Source organism: Cupressus sempervirens, chromosome 3 (assembly GCF_028749045.1).
Source record: "Cupressus sempervirens isolate cs-2001-9-10 chromosome 3, ASM2874904v1, whole genome shotgun sequence".
NCBI lineage: Eukaryota > Viridiplantae > Streptophyta > Pinopsida > Cupressales > Cupressaceae > Cupressus > Cupressus sempervirens.
Genome location: NC_143120.1, coordinates 46,848,270 through 46,872,341, shown reverse-complemented (window position 1 = coordinate 46,872,341; position 24,072 = coordinate 46,848,270). Strand labels below are relative to the sequence as shown.

At 36.6% G+C, this 24,072-nt stretch overlaps 1 protein-coding gene across 2 annotated transcripts in view; it reads left to right on the top strand.

Moving 5' to 3' along the window:
* LOC149564727 (MADS-box transcription factor 23-like) overlaps positions 1-24,072 on the top strand; it is a 155,032-nt gene that overhangs the window by 58,261 nt on the left and 72,699 nt on the right. For both annotated transcript variants that reach the window (XM_089818279.1, XM_089818278.1), the window contains exon 2: positions 22,660-22,738. In XM_089818279.1, the coding sequence (XP_089674405.1) occupies positions 22,660-22,738 (79 nt within the window). The remainder of the gene's footprint in view (positions 1-22,659; positions 22,739-24,072) is intronic.

The following is a 24,072-nucleotide window of genomic DNA, read 5'->3' as shown; positions in this document are numbered from 1 at the left end:
CATGATAATTCACAAAGTTAGCCCATTGCTGTAACTTGGGTTCTGAAGACAACTCAGCGATGTTATGACACTTGATAAATACTGTCAGCACTCGGCAGATTGTGCCACTTGGTTAACGTTGAAGCTCGGTCCATACTAATCACTTGGAGTAGTAGGAACTTAGTAAACACTGTATGACTCGGTGAACACTGAGAAACTCAGTAGATACTGAAACACTCGGTCGACACTATAATGCTCGGTCAACACTGAATTCACTTGGTTAACACTGTGAGCTTGATAGACACTGATATACTTGGTTAACATTACAGAGCTAGGTTAACACTAAGATCTTCATTAGTTGCAGTGGAAAGCTTGGTAGACTTTTCTATGCTCGGGCAATACTCTCAATTGTCTCAGATGCTCAGTGGATACTATGAAGCTCGACATGCATTGAAATCTGACTATTTAGCGCGGTAGCAATTGAAACACTTGGTTAACACTACTGGAAGTATAGTAAGTTCAATAGCAACTGTAGAGCTTGGTAGCAATGAAACCAACTAAGTGTTAAGTCACTAATAGACAAATTGACCTTAATGTCAACAAGCATAAAGAACCACACCAAAAGAAACAACATGCTTCGCTGTAAGAGAAACATAGGAAACAAAGACTAAAAACAACAATTCACAATACAAGAAATACAAATGATCAAGGCTTGCGCAATTAGGAGGAGGATAAAGGATAGGTCCTCATCATCATGTTAACCACGCATAATGCAAAACCAACAACAGCAATGGTTATATCGTGAACAATAGACTGGTACAAAAAACAAGAGATATTTTTGGTTGATGTGAGATTGCTCCAAGACCCAAGATGCTCTTGCATCTAACTAGTAGGTTAATATTAATAGTGTGACATTCTCGAACTTTTGTAATATGATGGTCATGCTAGAGAGTGTTAGGATTGAACATAGTTTTTCAGATATTTCTTTACAGCTCTGACACAACTATGGTTGACAATCTAGAAGTGGTAAAGCGTGATATCAAATCTAGGTAGAGTCAAAATATACACCTTTGAATGACCAAAGATCTAAGGGGGATGCTCATATAACATTGGGTCTCCCTCGGGAAGAAAAAAAACAAATGACCAAAATGACAAGTATCCCCTTGCCCCACCCCAAAACTATTGGGAGTGACTCATGCATGGGTTTTGTGCTCATTGTACAGTATAAGACTTATGTATGAGTCCACCATAAGGGTTCCAACATATGAAATTTTTCTAACACGGATGTCATACTCTACAATATACCAATGGCTAGTAGGAGTACGATGATAGACAATACAATTACAAAGATAGAAAGTACACGTACGAAGATTGCTTGTACAAGTACGAGGATGGTAAGTATGAGTACGAAGATGATGAGTATGAATACAACGATGATGAGTATGAAGAAATTTTTTCCCCAACAACAATGGCATAGTCTACGGCACGCCAATGACGAGTACAAGTAGGAGGATAGAAAGTACAAGTATAAAGATGGTGAGTACGAGTATGAGTCTAAGTATGATGATTTTGAATTCATGTTATATACCTTGGAGGTATCCAAATGGACACAGTTAAGTTGAATGGCGCACATGGTCATGTTAAGTAACTCGATGGACATGAGTCCATACTTTGTGAAGTAGGAGATTATTGGGAGTGACTCATATATTGGTCTTGTACTCACTATACGGTGAAGGACATATGGATGAGTCCACCGTACAGTTCCAAAGTATGAAGTTTGTCCATTACTGATGGCGTAGTGTACGAGGATGGTAAGTACAAGTACAATGATGACGAGTATTAGTAAGAAGATGATGTGATGACAAGTATGAGTTCAACAATGACAAGTACGAGTACGACAATGGTGAGTACAAGTATAGCGAAGATGGTATGGTGAAGATGATATAATACCACTGCCAAGTACAATGTCAAGTATATTCTTTTGGTACAACCCTAGTTTTGACATGATGACAAATGGTGATGCTCGTGGAGCAGTGTCTGTGGTAGCATGTAGTTCTGCTTTTGTCGACATTTGGGCTAATGGAAGTTGATAGACCATTTTGTAATGGGACATTTGATATACCGAATTCCACAATGAATTGAAGAGTGTATAAATGGTTATGGAATTCATTAGGAATGACAGGCTATGAAGGTTGAAAGAGGGTAGAGTATCAAAGTGGTGTAAAATCATATTGATTGTAATATAATCTGAGCCTGTGTAAAAGTTCATTGTTGTTTGTATCAAACATTGGTTACTGTAATACAAAAGGTGACAAGTTCTTGTGTAGTGGGCTTATCTTAAAAGAGTTTCCTATGTTAAATTTTGTCTCCTATGTTTATCTTGTGTGCATCATATTTTCTATGTTCATGTTTTTCCTACATATCCCAATGTCATAAAGTAGATTTCAAATATTTATTATTGTTGGAAACTACAATTGGAACAATTGTTATGTAGTCATTGATGTCAAACCTTATTGGTGAGACAGTTGTTACCTGAGTAGAGGGCTATACCAAGATAATTGATGAAGAGGATTCTAAAAGAAGAGATAACAAGAAGACCCAGTGGAAAGGTTGAGTAAAGTGGAATTATAATGGCCACTTGATCATTTAAACTTTGACAAGATAATTTTTGTTTAATAATAACACTAAGCGGAGAAGATAGTTTTGTTGAATCCTAGAATAGATGATAAATGAAGAACATATACATAGGCTAAATCGAGCTTCAAAGAAAAAGATTAAGAAACTTATAGTTGAAGCCAAACCATGCTAGTGTTGACTAAGTGAACAGTAAAAGTCGAGCAAATATAGTGTTGACTAAGCACTAGTAAAGATAAAGTATCAAAAAATTGGACTGAGTGCCAACAAAAGACATTGCGAAGTTAGTGTAAGCCGAGTGAGAAAGTTACTATTGATCAAGTAACCTAGTGATGATTGAGGTCGAATAACATAGTTTTGGTCGAGTGTTAGTATTTTTTATTTTGTGAAGGACTTGAGATTCTAGGTCGACATAGTTGATTTCTTGAAAATTTAAAACATGTTAAAGATAAGGATTCATGAGCTGGATTATTTAATGCAAGGGAAACCATGTTTGAGTGTTTCTAGGTATGGATTCAAAGAGAAGTTTTGAGAAGTTTCTAGAAGGAAAAGGAGAAAATAAAATGATGGAAGGATTTGCTGAATCTGATCTAAATCTAAGATCAAAGGCAATGTTTAAGCGACAAAAGATCAAGCTACCTATTTAAGGAGGCATAATGGCTAACCTAGAGAGGTTGGAGTAGTTTGTTGGTTCTGTTGATTGACAGACTTGTATAGGAAGGCTGAGAAGAAGGACAGGAGATAAGGTGGAGAGTGATTGCTTGAAGTTGTTCCAAGCAGATCAAAGACATTAATGGAGACATGAATGGAGTTTAGTTAGTGAGTTAGTGGATGAGCTGACATTAAGGTCAATTTGTCTATTAAAGACTCACACTCAGTCAATTGGTTACATTTCTATCGAGCTATGTAGTCGCTACCAAGTTTCTCAGTTGCTACCTAGCTTCAAAACTTTTGTACAATTTATGCCGAGTGTAGCAGTTCTTTCCAAGTTGTTTAGTACAAGTGATGGAAACTATAGTGTTAAATGAGTTCCATAGTGTAAACCATGTTCTCCAGTGTCTACCGAGCTAGCAGTGTTAGTGATGTTAATCTAGTGTTGAGCAAGCCATGGAGTGTCAACCGAGTGATTCAGTGTATGCCAAGTTTCACAATATTCACCGAGTCACACAATGCTGACCAAGTTCAAGCTACTTGGAAGTGATCAATATGAATTGAGCCCCTTCATCAACTGAGTGTCAGACAATGCCGAGTGTTGACAATGGTTGTCAAGTATCAGGACATCACCGAGTTTGTCTTCAGAACCTGAGTTACAGCAGTTGGGCTGACTTTGTGTATTTTGGTGAAACTTGTATTGTAGCCGGCTCTAGTAAGTTGTGATTTGGATTGGTATATATGTAATGCATTATATCATATCCAAACAAGAGAAGAGTAAGCATATGATGAGCCAAAGTGCGAATTAAAGAAGGCTACAAGCAATATAAGGGACAACAAAGTATTATCTATCCCAGCAAGGTGACCATTACAATTCAAGGAATCTCAACCAGCAAATCAAAGTTGCAAATTAGACATCAACCACTAGTTCATCCTAACAAGTGCATTAGTCAAATCCTTTAACAGGGTAGACTTAATAGTCTTTGATAAATCTCTTTACCGAGTGCATACTTCATTGTATATTTTGTAGATCATTCATTTTTTATTCTTCTTTCCCTTATCCATAGATTAAAAAATAGCCTGAAGTTTCCTCTTTTTTTGCTAAGGCCGAAGATGTGCTTGGTATCCCTAGGAAGTTGCCTAATCGAGCTTCAATTTCTTAAATCTCTATATTCTTCTAATTCTCTACCGTAATGACCTCCTCCCGCGGCATATTTCCTTTGTAATTTTCCTACTGTTGCGTTGCGTCCACGGTTGAGCCTTTCTCCTCCTGCGTTCGCAATCACTAATGGCCTCGGGTGACTATGTGCGAGTTATTGCTAGGTGTCATCGTCGCCATTTTCTTCTCCCCGCAACGTTTGAGGGTTACATTTTCCCATTTTCCATCCACTGTTTGCGTCGGGTTTCAGGGATTTTCATCCAGCTTTTGCATTTGGATTTACTGTTCAAGCTTTGGTGTTTCCTCTTCCTTATCTCACTGCGGCGTCTGAAGGATACCACCATGATTTTATTCCACTGTTTGTGTCGGGTCTAAGGGTTACTAGCGGAGTTTTGCAGAGCTTAATATTGGGTATTTAAGATTATTTTCTGACTACCCTTGTCCATGGCTACAGTTTTTACTAGTGTGGGTTTCTTTGTTTTCTTGGATGCTGCTGTTTATGTGAGGCTTTGCACTTGCTAACCCCTGTGACTTCTACAACTTTTTTGGTGTGGGTTTCTTTTTTTTATTGTACCTACAATTTCTGCAACTTTTCCCATTATTGATTGGGTGTCGGACACCTGTTACGATGAAGAAAGGAGACAACTGTCCTCCCTAGGTTCAAATTCACACTTTGACCTATCAGAGACTATGTGATAGAGTGGTCAAGATGGAGGCTGACAACATCATGTTGAGAGAATAGATTGGGACCTTGTCGGAAAAACTTTCAAACCTCAAACGGTCAACTGAATCAAATATCAAACGTTTTTCAGACACCTTCATCTCTAAAATAGTAGTACTGAAATCCAATATCGAGGCAGTTATTGAACAACTTGATGGGTTGGATAAAATTAAGGATTAGCAGACCAAAATGGCTATACAATACACTCTTCTCTGATTGCGGAAATGAAACAGAAGGTAAAATCATGGGCTTCACTTTGCATCAATATTGATACCACTTCTCCAAGACTAAGTATAGACAAGATTGTTCAAGGTAAGATTGATGACGAGCGAGTGCGGTGGGCACATGAGCTCAACTTGCGTATTCGTGGTCTTACACCCACTTTCGACCCTGCTGCTACTGGACATTCCTTTCTCTTTGATCAACTTGGCATTTCAGACATTACCTTGGATAGATGCTGGTTTGGTGTGCGGGACATCCTTTTTATCAGATTCTTCTCTTTTCCAGATGGGCTTCATGCCCTTAGAGTGAAGAGAAAGTTATTCTCTCTCCCCTCTAAAATTTATCTGGACGAAGATCTTACTAAGGCAGAAGTTACAGAACTCAAACAGGCTTGGGGTATTGTGGCAGAGGCTAGGTGTGCTGGGGAATGGGCCGTTATTAGGAATCTTAGAGCAGTGGTTCGTGATTCTCTTCCTGTTGGTTGGGTAGAGAGGACAAACTCCAAATTTGCATGACGGTCCCGATAGCAGTCTGACAAGAGGAGACCTCTTCTTGTCAACTGCTAGAATAGTAATGGCTCTTTATGGTCATTACCTAGTCTTTTTTAGGATGTGGTGGGGTCCTCAGATATTTTGGCCATTACTAAGACTCACAAGAGCCCTATGCGCCCTCTTCCAGGTTATCATGGTTATCAGTGGCTGTTAGTGTGCACAGATGAGGTTCGGACTTCTGGTGGGGTTCATGGGTCTGGGGGTGTTGCTTCTTTGGTTCGAGATGATATCTTCAATGTTACTTCTATTATTCACTCTTATGCCTATGCCAGATTTATGTGGGTCCGGATTGGTCGGCGAAAATATCGACAGAGAGATATTTTTATTGTTGTTTGTTATTTTCCTCCGACATCCTCTCCCTATGCCATTCATGACCCGGAGAATGAAGATCCCTATTTTGACCTTCAGGAGAGTATTTCACAATTCGAGGCTTTGGGTGATACTATTATTCTTGGAGACTTCAATGCTCAAACTAAGGATTGTCAGATCCCTTTACATGATCGTGGCTCTAATTCGAACTGCACTTCTGAGTTAGATTTGACTACTATGGGCCTACAACACACCTCAGAGGATGTTCTTGGGCCGTTCTCTATTTATGGTCGCCACCTCCTCTAGCTCTGTGAGTCTTTTGGGTTGTTGATTTTGAATAGTTTATCCTTTCTTCTTGGATTGGACCTCTTTACCTGCTGACCGCACTGTGTTGGTGCGAGTGTTGTTGACTATGTCATTTCCTCTCATTCTTTCATTTCTTCCATTCTCAGTTTCACCATTTCGCATCTCCCCTTGGCTGATCATGCTCTTCTTAGCATTTCTATTTGCATTTTACCCCATCCATCCCTGGCTTTTCTCTGCCCAGCTGGTATTGTCTCCCTTCCTACCCGCTTTCATTACCCTAAGAGTGATGGTGAGCTTTTTACGTATCACCTTAGGAGACTTCTGTCACTCGCAAGCTTTAATGAGTCGCTTGCTGCCTTGGACATGTTTGATTTGCTTGCCTCTGCCATATGGGATTCTGCTCTCTTTTCTATTCCCCATCGTTCCCCTCTTTCTCTCAGAGGTAATCGTTGGAATACCTGTCCTATGAATAAATGGTTTGATGTTGAGTGCAAAGCTTTCCATCACTCTGTTCGTGTTGCCTTTGACGCTCAGTCTCTTGGCTTTACCCATCTGCGCCTTTTGTACCTCTATTTTCTTCGTTGTAAGAAACGTTCCTTTGCCTCTAGTTAGTGCAGAACCCTTTGCTCTACGCTTATTCAGAATCCCTAGATCTTCTGGCGTACCCTTTTCCCTCATTGTTCCCCCCTGTCCTCCACTCTTGACCATCACTCTCTGACCTCTCATATCACTATGCTTTACAACATTCCTGGGCAGCCTCCTCTCCACTCCACTCCACCTCCTCATTGCCACTTGTTCACCTATTCTAGTATGATGGAGGCCATCAGATCGTTGAGATATAGCTGAGTAGCAAGTGAAGAGGGTTTCTAGGCAGAACTTTTCAATCTTGGTGCTTCAGTTCTTGGATCTTACCTTCCCACACTCTTTAATAGAGTGGTTTGCACTGAGTTCCCTGATTCCTGGTCTAGACATGTGGTTTACCCCATTCACAAGTCTGGGCCTGCTACTGATCTGGGTAATTACATAACTATTATGATAGATCATACTTTTGTCATACTTAAGTAGGGCCATTGGACAGGCTGGTTTTCGGGCAAACTATTAAACTATGGATCATGTTTTTACACTATGTGCTATCATTGAGGAGACTAGACACCACTCTCAGAAGGTCTATTTTTGTTTTGTGGACTTCCGTATGGCTTTTAATTTTGTTCCTAGGTTGGCTTTATTTCAGCGACTTCAGGAGATTGGGATCTCAGATATGTTATAGACTGCTATTATGAGGCTTTATGAGAAGGTGACTGGTAGGCTTAGGACTCCGGAGGGCTTTTTTGATCTGATTCAGAGCACCATTGGAGTGAAGCAAGGTTGTCCTCTTTCTCCTACACTGTTTGGTTTGTATATTGATGAGTTGGAGGATTTCGTTGTGAAATCCTCTCAACTGAGAGATCGGTGTTATTTGCATAAGGTTTTGATCTCTATTCTCCTCTTTGCTGATGATGTGGTTCTCTTGGCTTCTTCTCATGATAGCTTACAAAGACTCCTTGATGAGAGGTCTTTAACTATTTAAAGACCTCTCATCTTCATTTCTTCTTTCAGGGGCAGGAGGTTGAGATTACTCCCTCTTATATGTATCTTGGTGTGAAGTTCTCGGGACCGTGTTTTAGTTTGAGACCTGCTATTCAGTCTAGAGTTAGTAAGGGTATGGGTTCCCTGGCTTTGTTGGAGAGACAATGCTTCAGGCATCATTTTCAGGATATTTTGTTCAAGTTATCCCTTTTCGACTCTTTGGTTCATCCGATAGTTCTCTATGGTTCCGTGGTTTGGAGACCTTCTCTTATTGCTTCTGATTGGACTTCTATTGAGTGGGTTCAGACGCTATTGTTGCAACGTATCATTGGGTGTCATAGAATCACCCCTCACAGCATTGTCTTGGCTGAGTTTGGTGCTCATCCTCTCAAACTTGCTGTCATTTTTGACTTGATTTGGTTTCTTCATTGGCTTCGGGGTTTTATGGAGACATGTGTTAACTGGCATAGATACTCTCATTTGGCATACTGTTCTTTGGTGGAGATTATGAGGTTCGACACTTCTACTAGGTCTCGATGCTGGTACGCTCAGGCCACCTCTTTGTTGGGTTCAATTGGGATTGAGATTGATCATCTTCCTCATCAATTTTTGTTGGATGCTCCTGCTCATCTTCTCCCATCACGTTAGGAGTTGAATGAGCATGTCAGACAGGATATTTATAGACAGTACATTACCACTACTTGGTGTCATCCCCCGAGTGGTCTGTGACCTAAGATGGTCTTCTATGCTGAGCATTTTCTAGATATTTAGGATGGTATTATTGTTTGCCCTGCTTATCTCTATCGGTGCTAGAATCATGCCTTATGGTTCTCTTTAGGCTCATTTAGAGTTGGTTCTCATTGCCTTAGGACTCGGACTGACCACCATATGGATCGGGCTGATCGGTTATGTCAATTATGTACTCTGATGGAGGTTGACACTGAGATTCACTTCATATTTTGTTGTCCTCTTTACTATGAGATCAGAGGGAGATTTTATTGCCTTTTCAGAGATTGTTCTTTTCTCTTGATGTTCTTCAGCTATATTGATTAGTGGTGTCTTGCACTTTATCTTCAGGAGGCCACCCATCTTCGAGAGAATACCCTGCAATCCTTTCCTCAGGGACGTACTTCTGATCAGCTCATTACCACCTTTTTCTCTCCCTTGTCTCCTCCGCGGGGTTTGAAAAGGCCTTCCACTACTTCTCATTTTAGATCAGTCAGACATTGTACCAGTCATTCCAGGCAACAATAGCCCTATAGCAGTTCTTCACAGCATCTGAAGGCTATGGATCATCTACGGATGTACCTCTCTATTACTGATTTCTTTTTGGCAAGAAAGGACCTTTAGTTCTTACTTTGTCTTCCTTGTTTATCTCTTGCTTTGTTTCTTCTCAGTCATCGTTTGGTGCCTCTGCTTTGGCTGGTTCTTTTATTTGTATGCTTAGTCCCATAAACCATGTTGGTTTTTTGTGGACATTCATAATATTATCTTATCTTATCTTAACAAGGTGGACATCACAGTCCTTATTGCTCTTAATAGGGCAGATCATTAGATTGATCATTTGTAAGTCTTAATAGAACAACTTTATACTGCAGTACTAAAGCTTGTAGGTATCATCCCCACCCTAGTTTTACTTTCTATTTAGAAGGTTTCTGGGTCACCATATCTTGTGTCAAATTGCTATTAATGTTTGCTTTCATTCTTTCATGCATGCAATTAGATCAAAATATTATATGAATGATTAATTGGTGAAATAAGATTAAGTTTTGTTGGTTCCTAATTCATCCCCCTCCCCCACCCCCCACCCTCTTAGTAACCTTGCTTACCTCATATTTCCAACAGGCTAACCTAGAGAGGTTGGAGTGGTTTGTTGGTTTTGTTGATTGGTGAACTTGTATAGGAAGGCTAATGATGAAGACACAAACCACAACCAGAATGAATGCAACAGGGGAAAAGGGGAATATTATTATTAGTAAAATATGCTACTACATTCAGTACATGCAAACAGACCCAAATACATGCCCTATGGGCTTACAATGGTCAGATCTTGGAGAAAAATCCTCCTTACCGTACCTTCTCTCAAACTCCACCAAGAACTACCTTTACAATGCCAAAAATGTTCTTAAATAAACCTCAATTAGGTTTAGGTTGAGGAATACACTTTAGAATATGCCATTTGGAATCCACTGCCAAAACATAAGGTTCTAGAAATCACATTAGAAGTCGGTGTAAAATTAGAAGAATCCATAAATGGCAGTCCAACTTCCGGGAGGCATAACTTTTGATCCAGGACTCCGATTGAAAAATCGTTTACATTTTCGGAAAGCTCTCAAATCGCTCTATAGCCCTATAAACAAGCTATGCTTGTCCCCCATTTTTCAGGCACTTACGAGGTCGTTTAATGCCTCAAATTTGACTCAGAAGCACTCTTAGGAGGTTTCCAGGAAACTTAAAATTGCAATAACTTTCAAACCATAAAGCCGTTTGACCTGATTATTTTTCTAGAGTGTTTTAAATTACAAATATAATCATCCCTCCAACTTACACCCTCTAACTCATCATAATTATGGCTTAATTACAAAATAACTCATTTTTTCCATTGACACGTATCCCAAGGTGCTCAAAAACTCTAACCCAGAAAATCAATAGTGGAACTATGAGAGCTGGAATCTTTATTTGATCCAAATGGGTATCCAGAAATGAAAACACTTTAAATAGAAACAAACACTAAGCATGTTTTTTGGTGATACAGGATTACCCTTACACCACTGGATGCTCTTGCATCAGACACCCAGGGTAGATTGAAAAGTGACCCTATCAATTTATAACTGGTAGAGGAAAACCCAAATGGACAACTTTCGTTGCGGATATTCAAGTTGAGTCTTCTACTGGTCATCCTTTCGACTTCATCAGGTATTCTTCATATTGCCTGTTTTTGGTACTCCGACCCACATGACTATTCAAAATGTCTTCAATCTCTTCTTTCACTAAAGTAGGAATTGGACATGGCTCCAACATCAACCCTCATTTGCATCATCATCATGATATTCTGTTAAATCTACAATATTGAAGATGGGAGAAATGTGAATCCCATCTGGCAACTTCACCTCATGCATTTCCCGAGTCTTGTTTCTTCAAAATTTTGTAGGGACCAAATTTCTTCATCTTCATCTTGTTGTAGGTACCCACTGGAAAGCGTTCCTTCCTCAAGTATACCATAACCAGATCCCCTACTTGGAACTCTTTATGTCTCCTCTTTTGATTTGTCCGAGCCTTATACTGTTGGTTCATCTTGGTAATATGTGCATGTACCTCATGTAGATTCTTGAGATGTTCAAAAAATTCTTCCGCCTCAGTACTGTCCTCTCCCCTTGCTCCATCTTTCCTAGCTCTGGTGCAGTCCTTGGACTATTCCCATACACAATTTGGAATGGTGATCTACCATTACTCCTGTTTAAAGAATTATTGTAAGCAAATTTTGCTTGTGGTAGAATTAAATCCCATTCCTTGGGCTTATCTCCCACTAAACACCTCAGCAAATTGCCCAGACTTCTATTTACTACTTCTATTTGTTCGTCAATCTGGGGATGATGCGTATAACTGAACTTCAGTTCCATCCTCAACTTCTTCCACAAAGTCCTCCAGAAATACTTCAGAAATTGAGTATCTCTGTCAGAAACAATTCTCTTTGGGAGACCATGTAGTCTCACCACTTCTTTGAAAAATAAATCTGCAATATGTACTGCATCATGAGTCTTGTGGCATGGAATGAAATGCGCCATCTTGGAGAACCTATCAACTACCACAAATACTGAGTCATTACCTCTTTGTATCCTCAAAAATCTAAGAACAAAATCCATACTTATGTCCTTCCAAGGCTTTGATGGAACGGGCAATGGCCGATAAAGTCCAGTATTGTGACTAAATCCTTTGGCTGCCTAACAGACTTGACAACTCTGGACAAACTTCTTCACACTCTGTGACAATTGAGGCCAAAAATAATATTCTTTAATAATGGTAATAGTCTTATCTCGACCAAAGTGTCTTGCCATTCCTTCACTATGTTTCTCCTTGATCAAGTTCTCCCTCATAGAACTCCTTGGAATACATAATTGACTAGCCTTGAACAACATACCATCTTGAATCAAATAATCTAGCCACCTGGTCCTGTCTAGAGTAACAAGTTCTTTACAAGCCTTTCATGCTTAAGCAAAATCAGGATCCTTAGGGTACATATTCTTGAGTTCATCAAACCCAACCACTTCAACTTGCATTACTATCAGCAACAACTGTCTCTTACTCAATGCATCTACTACCCTATTAGACCTTCCACTTCTATGTTTCAACACAAATGTATAGCTTTGCATGAACTCTACTCGTTTCAAATGTCTCTGATTCAATTTACCTTGGTTATTTAGGTACTGCAATGCCTGATGATCAGTATACAAGACAAATTCTTTTGGCATTAAATAATGCCTCCATTTCTTTAAGGCTTGAACTATTGCGCAGAACTCCTAATCATAAACATAATACTTCTTTGCATCATTCAGTTTTTCACTAAAATAGGCAATAGGCTTACCTTCTTGGCTCAATACAGCCGCAATAGCACTGCCACTAGTATCACAATCCACCTGCAACAATTTATTGAGATCAGGAAGTGCCAACACAAGTTGCTCTATCACCTTCTTCTTCAACAATTCAAAACTCCTTGCAACTCCTGTAGTCCACTTGAACTCTCTTCTATCCCCCCTTATTGTTTTAGTCAGGGGTGCACATATGCCGCTGAAATTTCTAATGAAGCTCTTGTAAAAACTAACCAGACCATGGAATGATCTCACCTCAATTGCAGACCTTGGAGTAGGCCATTCCAAGATGGCCTTTACCTTCTCTGGATCCAGTTTGAGACCCTTAGCTGGTACAACAAACCCCAAATAGACTAATTCTTTTTTGACGAAGTTACACTTCTTGAAATTAATCAACAATTTCTTTTCCCTCAACCTTTCAAGGACACTACGAATGTGCAATAAATGTTCATCCAAAGACTTGCTGAAAATTAAAATATCATCCAAATAGACAATAACACATTTTTCCAAGAATTTCTTTAGTATCTCATTCATAAGTCACATGAAGGTGCTTGACGCGTTGGTCAGTCCAAAGGGCATGACTAACTACTCATATAGATGCTCCTTTGTCTTGAATGTAGTCTTCCACTCATCTCCCTCTCATATCCGTATCTGGTGATAGCCACTCTTGAGATCTATCTTTGTGAAGTACTGAGCTCCACTCAAACAGTCCATAAAATCATCCATTCTTGGCAAAAGGAACCGATAGTTGATGGTTATTCTATTTATAGCCCGAGAGTCTGTACACATTCTCCACTCTCCATCCTTCTTTGGTGCCAGTACTGTAGGTATTGCACATGGACTTAGGATCTCCCGAATCAAACCTTTCCTCAATAGCTCTTGAACTTGTCTATTTAGCTCCTTAGTTTCAGTAGGAGTCATCCTATGAGCAGCCTTGTTGGGCAAACTAGCTCCAGGAATTAAATCTATTTGATGACTGATTTGCCTTATTGGTGGCAACCCTTCTAGAACATTACTAGAGATGACATCTCCATACTCACTTAATAGGCCTGAAACTTCAAGTGGAATCCCACTACTTCCTTATCTTTTCTAGGAATCAAAGCATAACACATACGTTGATTTTTCATGCCATCCAAAAAATTTCTTCCATCAACAAGATATACCCTAGCACTATTGCATACCTTTTCACCTTCCTTTATCAAGGGCTTCAGTTTGTGGTGAACTCCATCCTTTGTCAGAGAGTATGTATTTGCATGACCATCATGTACAACATGCCTATCAAACTGCCATGGCCTTCCCAACAATAAATGGCAGACATCCATTGGAATGATGTCACAGAGAACCTCATCATGGTAACTCCCAATCTTGAACTTCACCAAATATTGTTTACTAACCAAAACCTTATGGTCATCCTTCACCCAAGCAATCCAATAGGGTTGGGGGTGTTTCTCCCTCTTGAGCTTTAGCTTTGAAACCATTTCTTCTGACACCAAGTTGTTAGTGCTTCCACCATTAACAATCACATCACAACATTTACCCTCACACTTGCATGTGGTACGAAACAAACTCCTGTCCAGGTTCAGTCTCACCGCTTAGTAAGACTCTTTCATTTACTAGAAACTCTCCTCTTTCTGCATCCTTTGAATGTGATGACTGTGCATCCTCATCCACATGAGCAACCCTTGCTTGTCCATCAGCTCTCCTATTTGTCCTTCCTTGGTGTTGAGGGCATTCAAAGGCACAATGATCTTCTTCATTGCAATGAAAACAGGTACCACAAAATATTCTTCATTACGATATCCTCATATTCAAAATATTCCTCTAGTTCATTGATCCACTCATCCGGGTTTAGACTTCCCGAAAAATATACCCACGTCAATTTTAGGTCTTTTTCCAAGCTTAGCAATGGCCCTAACAAGCCTCTCCTTTGCCTAGTTTAGGACTTCTTTGTCTCCTTCCCCTTTTGGCCCAATATTTCCTTCTTCATTTTCTTCTTCACTTTCATCGCTTACGGCAACATTCATCCCTCAATGGATCTCCTTTTGCAATGCTTGGACTTGTCTCTGGAGGGCTCTAACCTCAGGAGTAATAACTCCAGCCCTTCCACCACGCTCCTTTCATGGAGGCATTTTCTTGTCTCAAACCCACAACTACACAGTTCTGGTGCAAACTGCCTTACAGTCGGTGCTTTGTCTGTACCCTCAGGAAAACCTGCTCTGATACCACTTGATGAAGACACAAACCACAACCAGAATGAATGCAACAAGGGAAAAGGGGAATATTATTATTAGTAAAATATGCTACTACATTTAGTACATGCAAACAGGCTCAAATACATGCCCCATGGGCTTACAATGGTTAGATCCTGGAGAAAAATCCTCCTCACCGTACCTTCTCTCAAACTCCACCAAGAACTGCCTTTACAATGCCAAAAATGTTAAATAAACCCCAATTATGTTTAGGGTTAGGAATACATTTTAGAATATGCCATGTGGAATCCATCGCCAAAACAAAGGTTCTAAAAATCACATTAGAAATCACATTAGAAGCACTCTTAGGAGGTCTCTAGGCAACTTAAAACTGCAATAACTTTCAAACCGTAAAACCTTTTGATATGATTCTTTTGTTGGAGTGTTTTAAATTATAGATATAATCATCCCTCCAACTTACACACTCTAAATCATCATAATTATAGCTCAATTACAAAATAACCCATTTTCTATATTGACATGTATCCCAAGGTGCTCAAAAACTCTAACCCAAAAAACCAATAGTGGAACTATGAGAGTTGAAATCTTTATTTGACCCAAATGGGTATCCAGAAATAAAAACATTTTAAACAGTAACTAACACTAAGCATAATTTTGGGCGATATAGGATTACCCTTACACCACTGGATGCTCTTGTATCAACTGAGAAGAAGAAGAAGAGATGAGGTGGAGAGCGATTGCTTGGAGGAGTTCCAGGCAGATCAGAGACATTAATGGAAACATGAATGGAGTTTAGTTAGTGAGTTAGCAGATTAGCTACATTGTGATCTGTATTTCCAAAGTGAGTTGTATTTATTAGATTGATCTGCTATTACTTTCTAACCATTGTATCAGTTAAAATACTTTAATCAAGGTTGACCTAAAAGTCATTTATAAATCCTTTAGTCAAGGTGACATTCTAATGGAATGTTCTCAAGTCCTCTAAGAAGGCCACTCCTAACAGGGTGATTAAATCCTTTATTAGGGCCACACCTAATAGTGTGTATTGTAACTTTTAATAGGATTGGCTTGTAACAAAACTCACTTCAGAAGAGTGAAAAATTGGTGACACATTACTGGTGTATTTTTTCAAATTGGATTTCCACATTAAATCGTGGTGTCTCATGTGGATGTTATTTGAGATGTTTTACATATTTAGTATTTTACATTCTGCAAGTTAGTTATTATTGGGAGAGTGGGTTGTATGTTTTATGTTACTGGTAAGTTGTTATAGAGGCTGAGTTACTTCAAGATTAGATCTAAGTTATTTGAAGTTTGGAAAAGTGTAACCGGTACATTTGGACATGAGGATAACCAATTCACCCCCACTTCTTAGTTATTCTAAATCATTCTAACAATTATTTCCCCTATAAATTGGCATTAGGAAGGCATTTCTGTATTGTAGCTTTCCTAATAGAGACAATAAACTTCAAGTGAGTTAAAATAAAGAGTTTGGTTTCGAATCCTTCTACCGCACTTTTATGTCCATGATCGATTTCAACAAATAGTAATGAGAAATGAGAAGGAAGCTGACAAAGGAAGGCCTATCTTTTCTTGCACGCACACTTAAAATTATAGAGAACATTCCTAAGGACCAGTCCCCCGTTTAGAGTTATTATGTATGTATGTGTGAAACATCAATAACATTCATTAGAGAGATATTTCTAACAATTATGCAATGAACTGCCTTAATTAGAATAAAATGAGACCAAGGTACACAAATTCATGTATATAATACAGTGATGAACATATAGAAAATGTGGTGATTGACATTGTCCATATTGGAATCAATGCTCTTAGCTTTAGTGACCGACAAAGTATGCAATATAAGATGCATTATCAGTCTTGACAACTGTTGGAATATGGGAAACAAGATATTGAGAGGGCTTGGGGGTTGAAAATCAAAGTATTAAACTTTTGACTTCAAAACCAATCCCATTAATTCATACCTATTTCATCTCACAGATTTATTTATAAAACTGTAATGCTGAAACATAAATGACATGCATCACATCCATAAAAGTTCAACAAATAACACAATGATTTGGTTACACAGAAACACTTCAAGATGAAGGTAAAATTGGGGTGGGGATGAAATCCACAAATCTTCACTGTTGCAACAATAAAGTTAACCTGCGAAGGTTACAATGTTTGATCATAAAATATGATCTACCTTGTGAGGGGTCTTCCCTATTAAAATTTTAAGAGACTATTAGGTCTCTCTTTGTTAATGGATTTTACACTCACAATAAAGTGACGACTCTGTTAGGAGAGTTACATAGGCCTGTTAGGACCACTCCGTTAAGAGATTTACCCTGTATCAATTTACAAACTAATTGATTTAGTACCTCACCCTTGGGTTGCTCTATAAATTGATCTTGGGTCTCCTCTTTCCTGTATCTCTGATCTAATTTTCCTAATCTGATATTTATGTTCAGTTCTTCATTGCTCTGATTGCTCTCTGTTGGTTTTGTTTGTGAAACTTTGTTTAACTCCTTCACACATGCATTCACTCCTTATGTATCTTCTCTCTTTGATAACAACTCTTCACAGTCTCTCATACATATGATTCTGGGTTAGAATCCTCTTTAAATAGACATTCTATAAAGTTTCTAGACCTTGATCGATGACTTAAACTTCATCATCTTTTTCCATTTACATCCCTTTTATTGATTGACTAAATTGTATGCCTAGGGATCATTACCTTATGTAATGACGTGCAATAAGCATATGAGATGGCTCTATAAATATTAAATGTCATAGAAATGTCAGCAAAAGAAGTTTACATATGAGTTTGTGTCATTACAAACTTTCATATCAAAACTAAATTACCCGACACTTGAATGCTTTGACGCTTAGTCATGCATAAACCTTCATGGTGTTACTCGGCTTCTATATAACTATTTTCTTGGCTCTTGATAACTTTTCAATATACTTAGTCTTCACTAAATTCCTTGGCTGATACTATATTCCTTGGCTCACATATTTGCTCAGTCTCTATTGAATGATCGACAATCATTATCTCACTCGATATTTAAGTGTTGTATGCTCAGCCTTTACTAGATAACTCGGTTGCAGTGATGACCTTGTAATCTTGCCTAGTAAATGACTTGCAAATGTCTACGTGTTTGGACACTAATAGACAACATAGGCTTAGAGATCAAGAGACAACATTGCCTCATTAGGAACCAATGTTCAACTATGATGCGAGAAAATGCAAATCTCTCATAGCCAAAGAAGAAAAGAAAAAATTATGTTTAATACAACTTTCAAAATAAGGAGGCAGGTAGACTATATAACTTGCATGGCATGTGAGGAGGATCGAAAGGTTGATCTACAAAACCAAATCTTCCCAGAACTACATTAAACAAAATGAGATGAGTTCATAGTAAAAAGCACTCTTTCTACAATGCAAGGATGAACACATGAAGAAATTGGTGAATGACATTTTGAACATTGGAATTAATATAATTGGAGCTATAGTGATGATCAACAAAGGAAAGATTAAATGGATATAGTTTGTTTAAGTATAATGAGCACGTTTTAAACATGTATTCTTAATGTATTTAGGCCATGTGCATTATGAGAAACCCATTTAAATGCAAGAACATATATCGTTATTCTATTGTTCTTCAAGAACTTAAATTAAAACAACTCTTATAAATTTTATTAAATTTGAAATATGTAATTAATAAGTGCAATAACCACAACAAGATAACCATACACAATAACACCATATTTATTAACTGTGGAAACCCTTGATCAGAGGGAAAACACTGCTAGGGATAGTACCCACAAAATAATGTACTAATATATAACTTCCTTATAAAAAGACAGACTTTGTTAGGAGTCAATGAAGTACATTCAATACATATCAGTCCATGCTAGGAGACTTTAAATCCTTGTGAGAAGATTCCAACCCTATTAGGAGTTGTACTTAGGAGTTGTGCAATGCATAAGGACGCACTATCCAAATAGCTTTAGGGGTAATACCAGTGAACTCACTGTCCAACTGGCCTTTGTATTATTCCTTTCAGAACAATACCAAATGATCAATTATCCTCTAGCACTCTCTACCAAATATAATCACTTCACTCATTCAGTGTGCCTCGTTTGCACCAAACACTTCTCAAATTTCAATACCAGATCCTCAAAATCGCATCACATCAATTTTTTAGATTGCTTACTCACATGTAATTCACACTTACAATTTGCTTAGATTCACTTACTTCCTTTTATGCTAAATCGCAAGGAAAACAACTTTCCTTTATACCAAGTCCTCAAATTAATTTATTGAGTCGATCTTGAAGCTTTCTCACTTTACAATTACAATAGGACCTCATTAAGATAAAATAATACACGTTACATTACATCTTTTCATAATTACAAAATATTGTTGGCTCACAGTATATACAGAAATCTTAACATGTGCAACCTCATACTTTACATTCTCAACCACGTCATCATCATGATGTCTTCTACCTATGTCTAACTGTGATTAACTAGATTCTATTCGTGTTAGGAGATATAATCCATTTACCAAAAACTACTTCTCAGAAACTGTCTATATACTGTCTTAAGTACATCTTGAATAATTGTCACCATTCTTTGACTTTCTGCATGCGCTCATAGCCATGTCATCGGGATAATTTGTAGAACATATCCTCAACTGCACCTGACCTCATCGTCAAACCTCAACCCCACAATCTCAATCTCTATGTGCTGCTTTTTCAGTCCTCATAGGATAATTGCTATGTTGACATCAATGACATATGCTGCCATAAATGCAACATGCAGTCATACCAACAATCTCCCAAATGCTCCAACAATGACTTGACACTTCCCCATAGGAGTATCATTAGCATTCACATTAATAGTCACCCCCTCAAGGGGATAGGACTTAATACTTGAACATGTTTCAATAGTTGTGATAGGAGTTCTTAATTTGATACCCACATTTATTGATTCAATATCTATACCTAATAATTGAATGTCTAATTTTTTTACAATATTTCAATAATTATTGTGACTTTTAAAATTGTTTGTGTAATGCTGAATACCCATAATTGATTGAAATGTACCCTTAGTTGTAAAAAGCAATGAATGATGCAATGCCACTTAAGTGTGAAAGTGTGGGTACCCTTTTTGCATAACCATTGGTCTTAGTTTTATTTGGACTGTTTTAGACATCTTGGTAAAAAAACATGCTGATGTGGCATCAAAATTGATGATTTGGACTTGAAGCCGTAGTTATAAGAGGCCCAACTTTCTAAAAAAGTTGTAACGAATCTAGAGTGATTTGAAATTTCCACATTGGATTTTGAGAACCATAAAATTAGAGTGCTCAAGTAGTGGGTTGTCTCTCCTATTTTATATTTTATTGAAAATATGTTTGTTGTTAACTGTTAGGGTTGTCATTGAATCCAACATGAGGAACACTCGACCACTGCAAACAATCCCCCTCCCAATGTTGCTCATCGTGACTTGTGACCAAGATCTGATACCCTACTTATAACCGCTAGGGTTGTTGCACGAAAAGACTATGGCTTTCAAGTATTGTTAGTCATGCCTATATAGGTGGAGACTTATGTTTTCATATCATTTTCTAACTATTTGTTTGCCTATAAACTATTTCTTTTAACAAAAAATTAAACTACTATGCTAATGTTTTCACATTTCTTTATTTTTTATTTTATGTTTTAAAACAATATATCTATTTTCTGATTGGTTTTCTATATTTTTGCTAGTGTTGTTTTTTCATTTTCCCATTCAAGAAATCAGAATGTTTTGTGTGGACCAAACAAAATTATAAAATTATAAATGTTTTTAAGAGCTTATAAAACTTTTCATCTATCTTAAATTTGACAATGACCCCAATCTCTCATATGATTTTTTGAGTTTAATCTAAGATTTTTTTTATGTTGATTAGAGAAACTTTTATATAAACTTTTATGAACTTTTAGACAATTTTTTTTATGAGTTTAATATAATGTTTGATAAGACAAACGTGGCTTCATATTAGTGATTTTATAAATTGTGTTTCATAAGTACAAAAGTCTAGATAATTCTGCTTCTTTTTAGCATTGGACGGGACTCCTTTTGCAACACAACTCTTGTTTGTAGAAGCTTTGCACAAATTTTTACGTATGCAATAATACATTGAGTTCTATCTAGAAGCGTTGACATATTTTTCACATGGCATATTTATATCTTGTCTTTTTGGGTATCTTCTATTTTATTTCATTATTTTAATGGCGACATTTATATACATGAATGCTAAGAGATCTCTTTGGATTTCTTTGTATAATATTTTTTTTCCAAAGGATTAATGTGAAAGATATATGCATGTCTAGTGATTGAGAATCGTTTGTTAAGATTTTTCTTAACAATATTTAAAAATGAGTATATAGAACATTATACTATAACTTTATAGAATATTATACTATTAGTTAAGAAATGAAATTAATTTAAGTGACTTCAAATATTATTATATTTTCTCAAGGCAAGAGCTATTTCAAGAGTCGGAGAGTCGGAGTTATACTGTTTTAGAAGGTAAAAAGAAACATAGATGTTAAATCTTTGTCACCAAATAATAAAAAGAGATTACATGGTCATATTTTTATGTGAAACTTGTATGTGTAGAAAATACACCACTAGTTTTAATCTTCCAAAACTTTTGGCTTCAATACTTTTAGTTTTCATAAAATTAATTATAATATATATAGAAAAATAATTGAGTTTTTGAATTTTTATTGACTAGTATTATGTGAATTTGTTTATTGTACATAAAGATCCTTCATATTTTTAGTTGGAGTATTAATGTTATAATATTCAATATTTAAAATCTAAGTATATCAATTATCTATGCATATATAATCTATGTCTCATTATACTAATTATATTTTTAAGTGTTCAATAGTTTTATTCCACTATTTGAATTTTTATTGTGAACTATCTTTATTTCTTATAATGAATTTTACTCGATAAGAAATAATTTGTATTTTAATTCTATTATGCTTACAATGACAAATTATTAGGTTGTAGGAAAATTTATTATTATTATTTATATAATAATTCGTTTAAGTTAACCCAAAATTATTTCAAATCTATGACAATTCATATAATCATGATGGAAATATTACTTTGTCCTAGTAAGACATATTATACTTTTCTTGACCAAATTTTCACTATAAACAAACAAAAGAAAATTTAAATTTTAAAACATTGATTTTTTAAAGAAAATTATATAAAACTTTTTTTAATCCTACGTTTAAAAATTTAAAAGGTTTTTTCTTATTTTTTTAAAAATAGCAATATTTTATGTTTTAAATCAATTTAAATTAATATTAAGTAAGAGATTTTTAAATAGATTAAATGTAAATAAATTACTAGAGACTACCTCATTCAAATCTTAAAAATAATATTTTGTTTTACACTTTGAAGCAACATGACGTTCATAATTTTTAGAATGAGATTATTTAGCATAAATAATATTTATTTGAAACAAATCATCTAAATCTACAAAAACCAGTTTATAATTTTCATAACCAATAAAAAAAATTTCTTCTCTATATAATATTATAAAATGATATCATACAATCTTCGTCTGGAAATACTAATTTTAACTTTTCATATTTATAGAAAAATAAAATAAAAATTAATGAATTTTCAGAAGTTTTAACTACTTTTCAAAAGTTGAACTGATTGGAATAATTTTTTTATAAAGCATGGACAAAATAATTGGAAAGTATCAGAAAGGTTGCGCTTCAACTGGATGTGGCATACAGCTTCCCGATTATGTTGAGGTACAATACCTACCATTTTGATCAAATCCATTAAATTTAATGACACCTATGCTTAATATTTTTTAGATAAACGCATGCATCTTTTCCTATTTATATATATTTTAAATTTAATTATAGTATTTTATGGTGTTGGAACTTAGTGATTATTTGAAGGAAGTTTTAGGTATTATAAATGTTCTTAGCTAATTATAATATTTTTTTGATCAGAAATAAAATTGATATAGTTCTGCATTAAGTGTACAAATAGGTTTTAGGGGACATGAAATCTCATATAGTCTTTATCAAAGATAACACATTAAAGTTTAAAATATCAACCTTTGTATCTTTCAGATCATCCTCCAACAAAGAAATTTAAATTGATTGTAGAAATCATATTTATTGAGAGATAGGTCTTTTCTTAAAGAAGATAAAATAGTACATAGTATTTTATGTAATAATAATTATAATTTTGGCACGTTAATGGGCCTTTGAGAAGTGATTCTCACCTTGTACTCCATCTCATGGAATCTGCCTAATCAGGGATGGACTAGGATCAATTTTGACAGAGGAAAATCCAGGTCCCTCTGGCATTAGAGAAGTGGCTTAGATCAGATAGTGTACGTATCTTGGCGTTCTGTGCAAAAAGGATAGCGGATGGAACAAACAATCGAGTGTCTAGTGGTTGTTGAAGGAGTATTACTAGGTGTGAAGCTTGACATTAAGAACTACACCTTGAAGGGGACTCTCAGATTGTTGTGAATGGACTTGCAAAAGGTAATATGGAGACTTGGTATGTTAACAAATACATCAAATAGATTACAACGCAACGAGAGATGAAAACTAGGGCCAAAGGCACACCTTGCAATCAACCAACCTTGTAAAGTTAACACAATGGAAGCAAATAACGAAGAGACAACACTAGAAAGCAGATAAAACCAAAAATCTTTTAATTGATTCATCAAATTTTCATCATACATGCCTAATTGTGAGGCCTTTCGGGTTATGGCCAATACAAAGATTTAAATACACAGGAAAATAACCTCCAGCATTCAAGATCTATGATCTTCTTTTATAGATTCTAACTCCTCTTAAATGATCCCTAGATCTATTAGTTTGAACGGTGATGATATTCCTATGGGGGAGTATCCAAGTATTGTTGGAGTATTTGGGAGATTTTTAGCATGATTGTGTGTTGCATTAATGACTGTGTTTGTCATTGATGTCAACATACTAATGATTCTTTGAAGACTCACATAGCAGCAGACCAAAGATTGAGATTGTGAGGTTCGAGGATTGAAGATGAGGAAAAGAACACTTGAGGATATCTTCTATAGAGTGTCATGATGACGTGACTA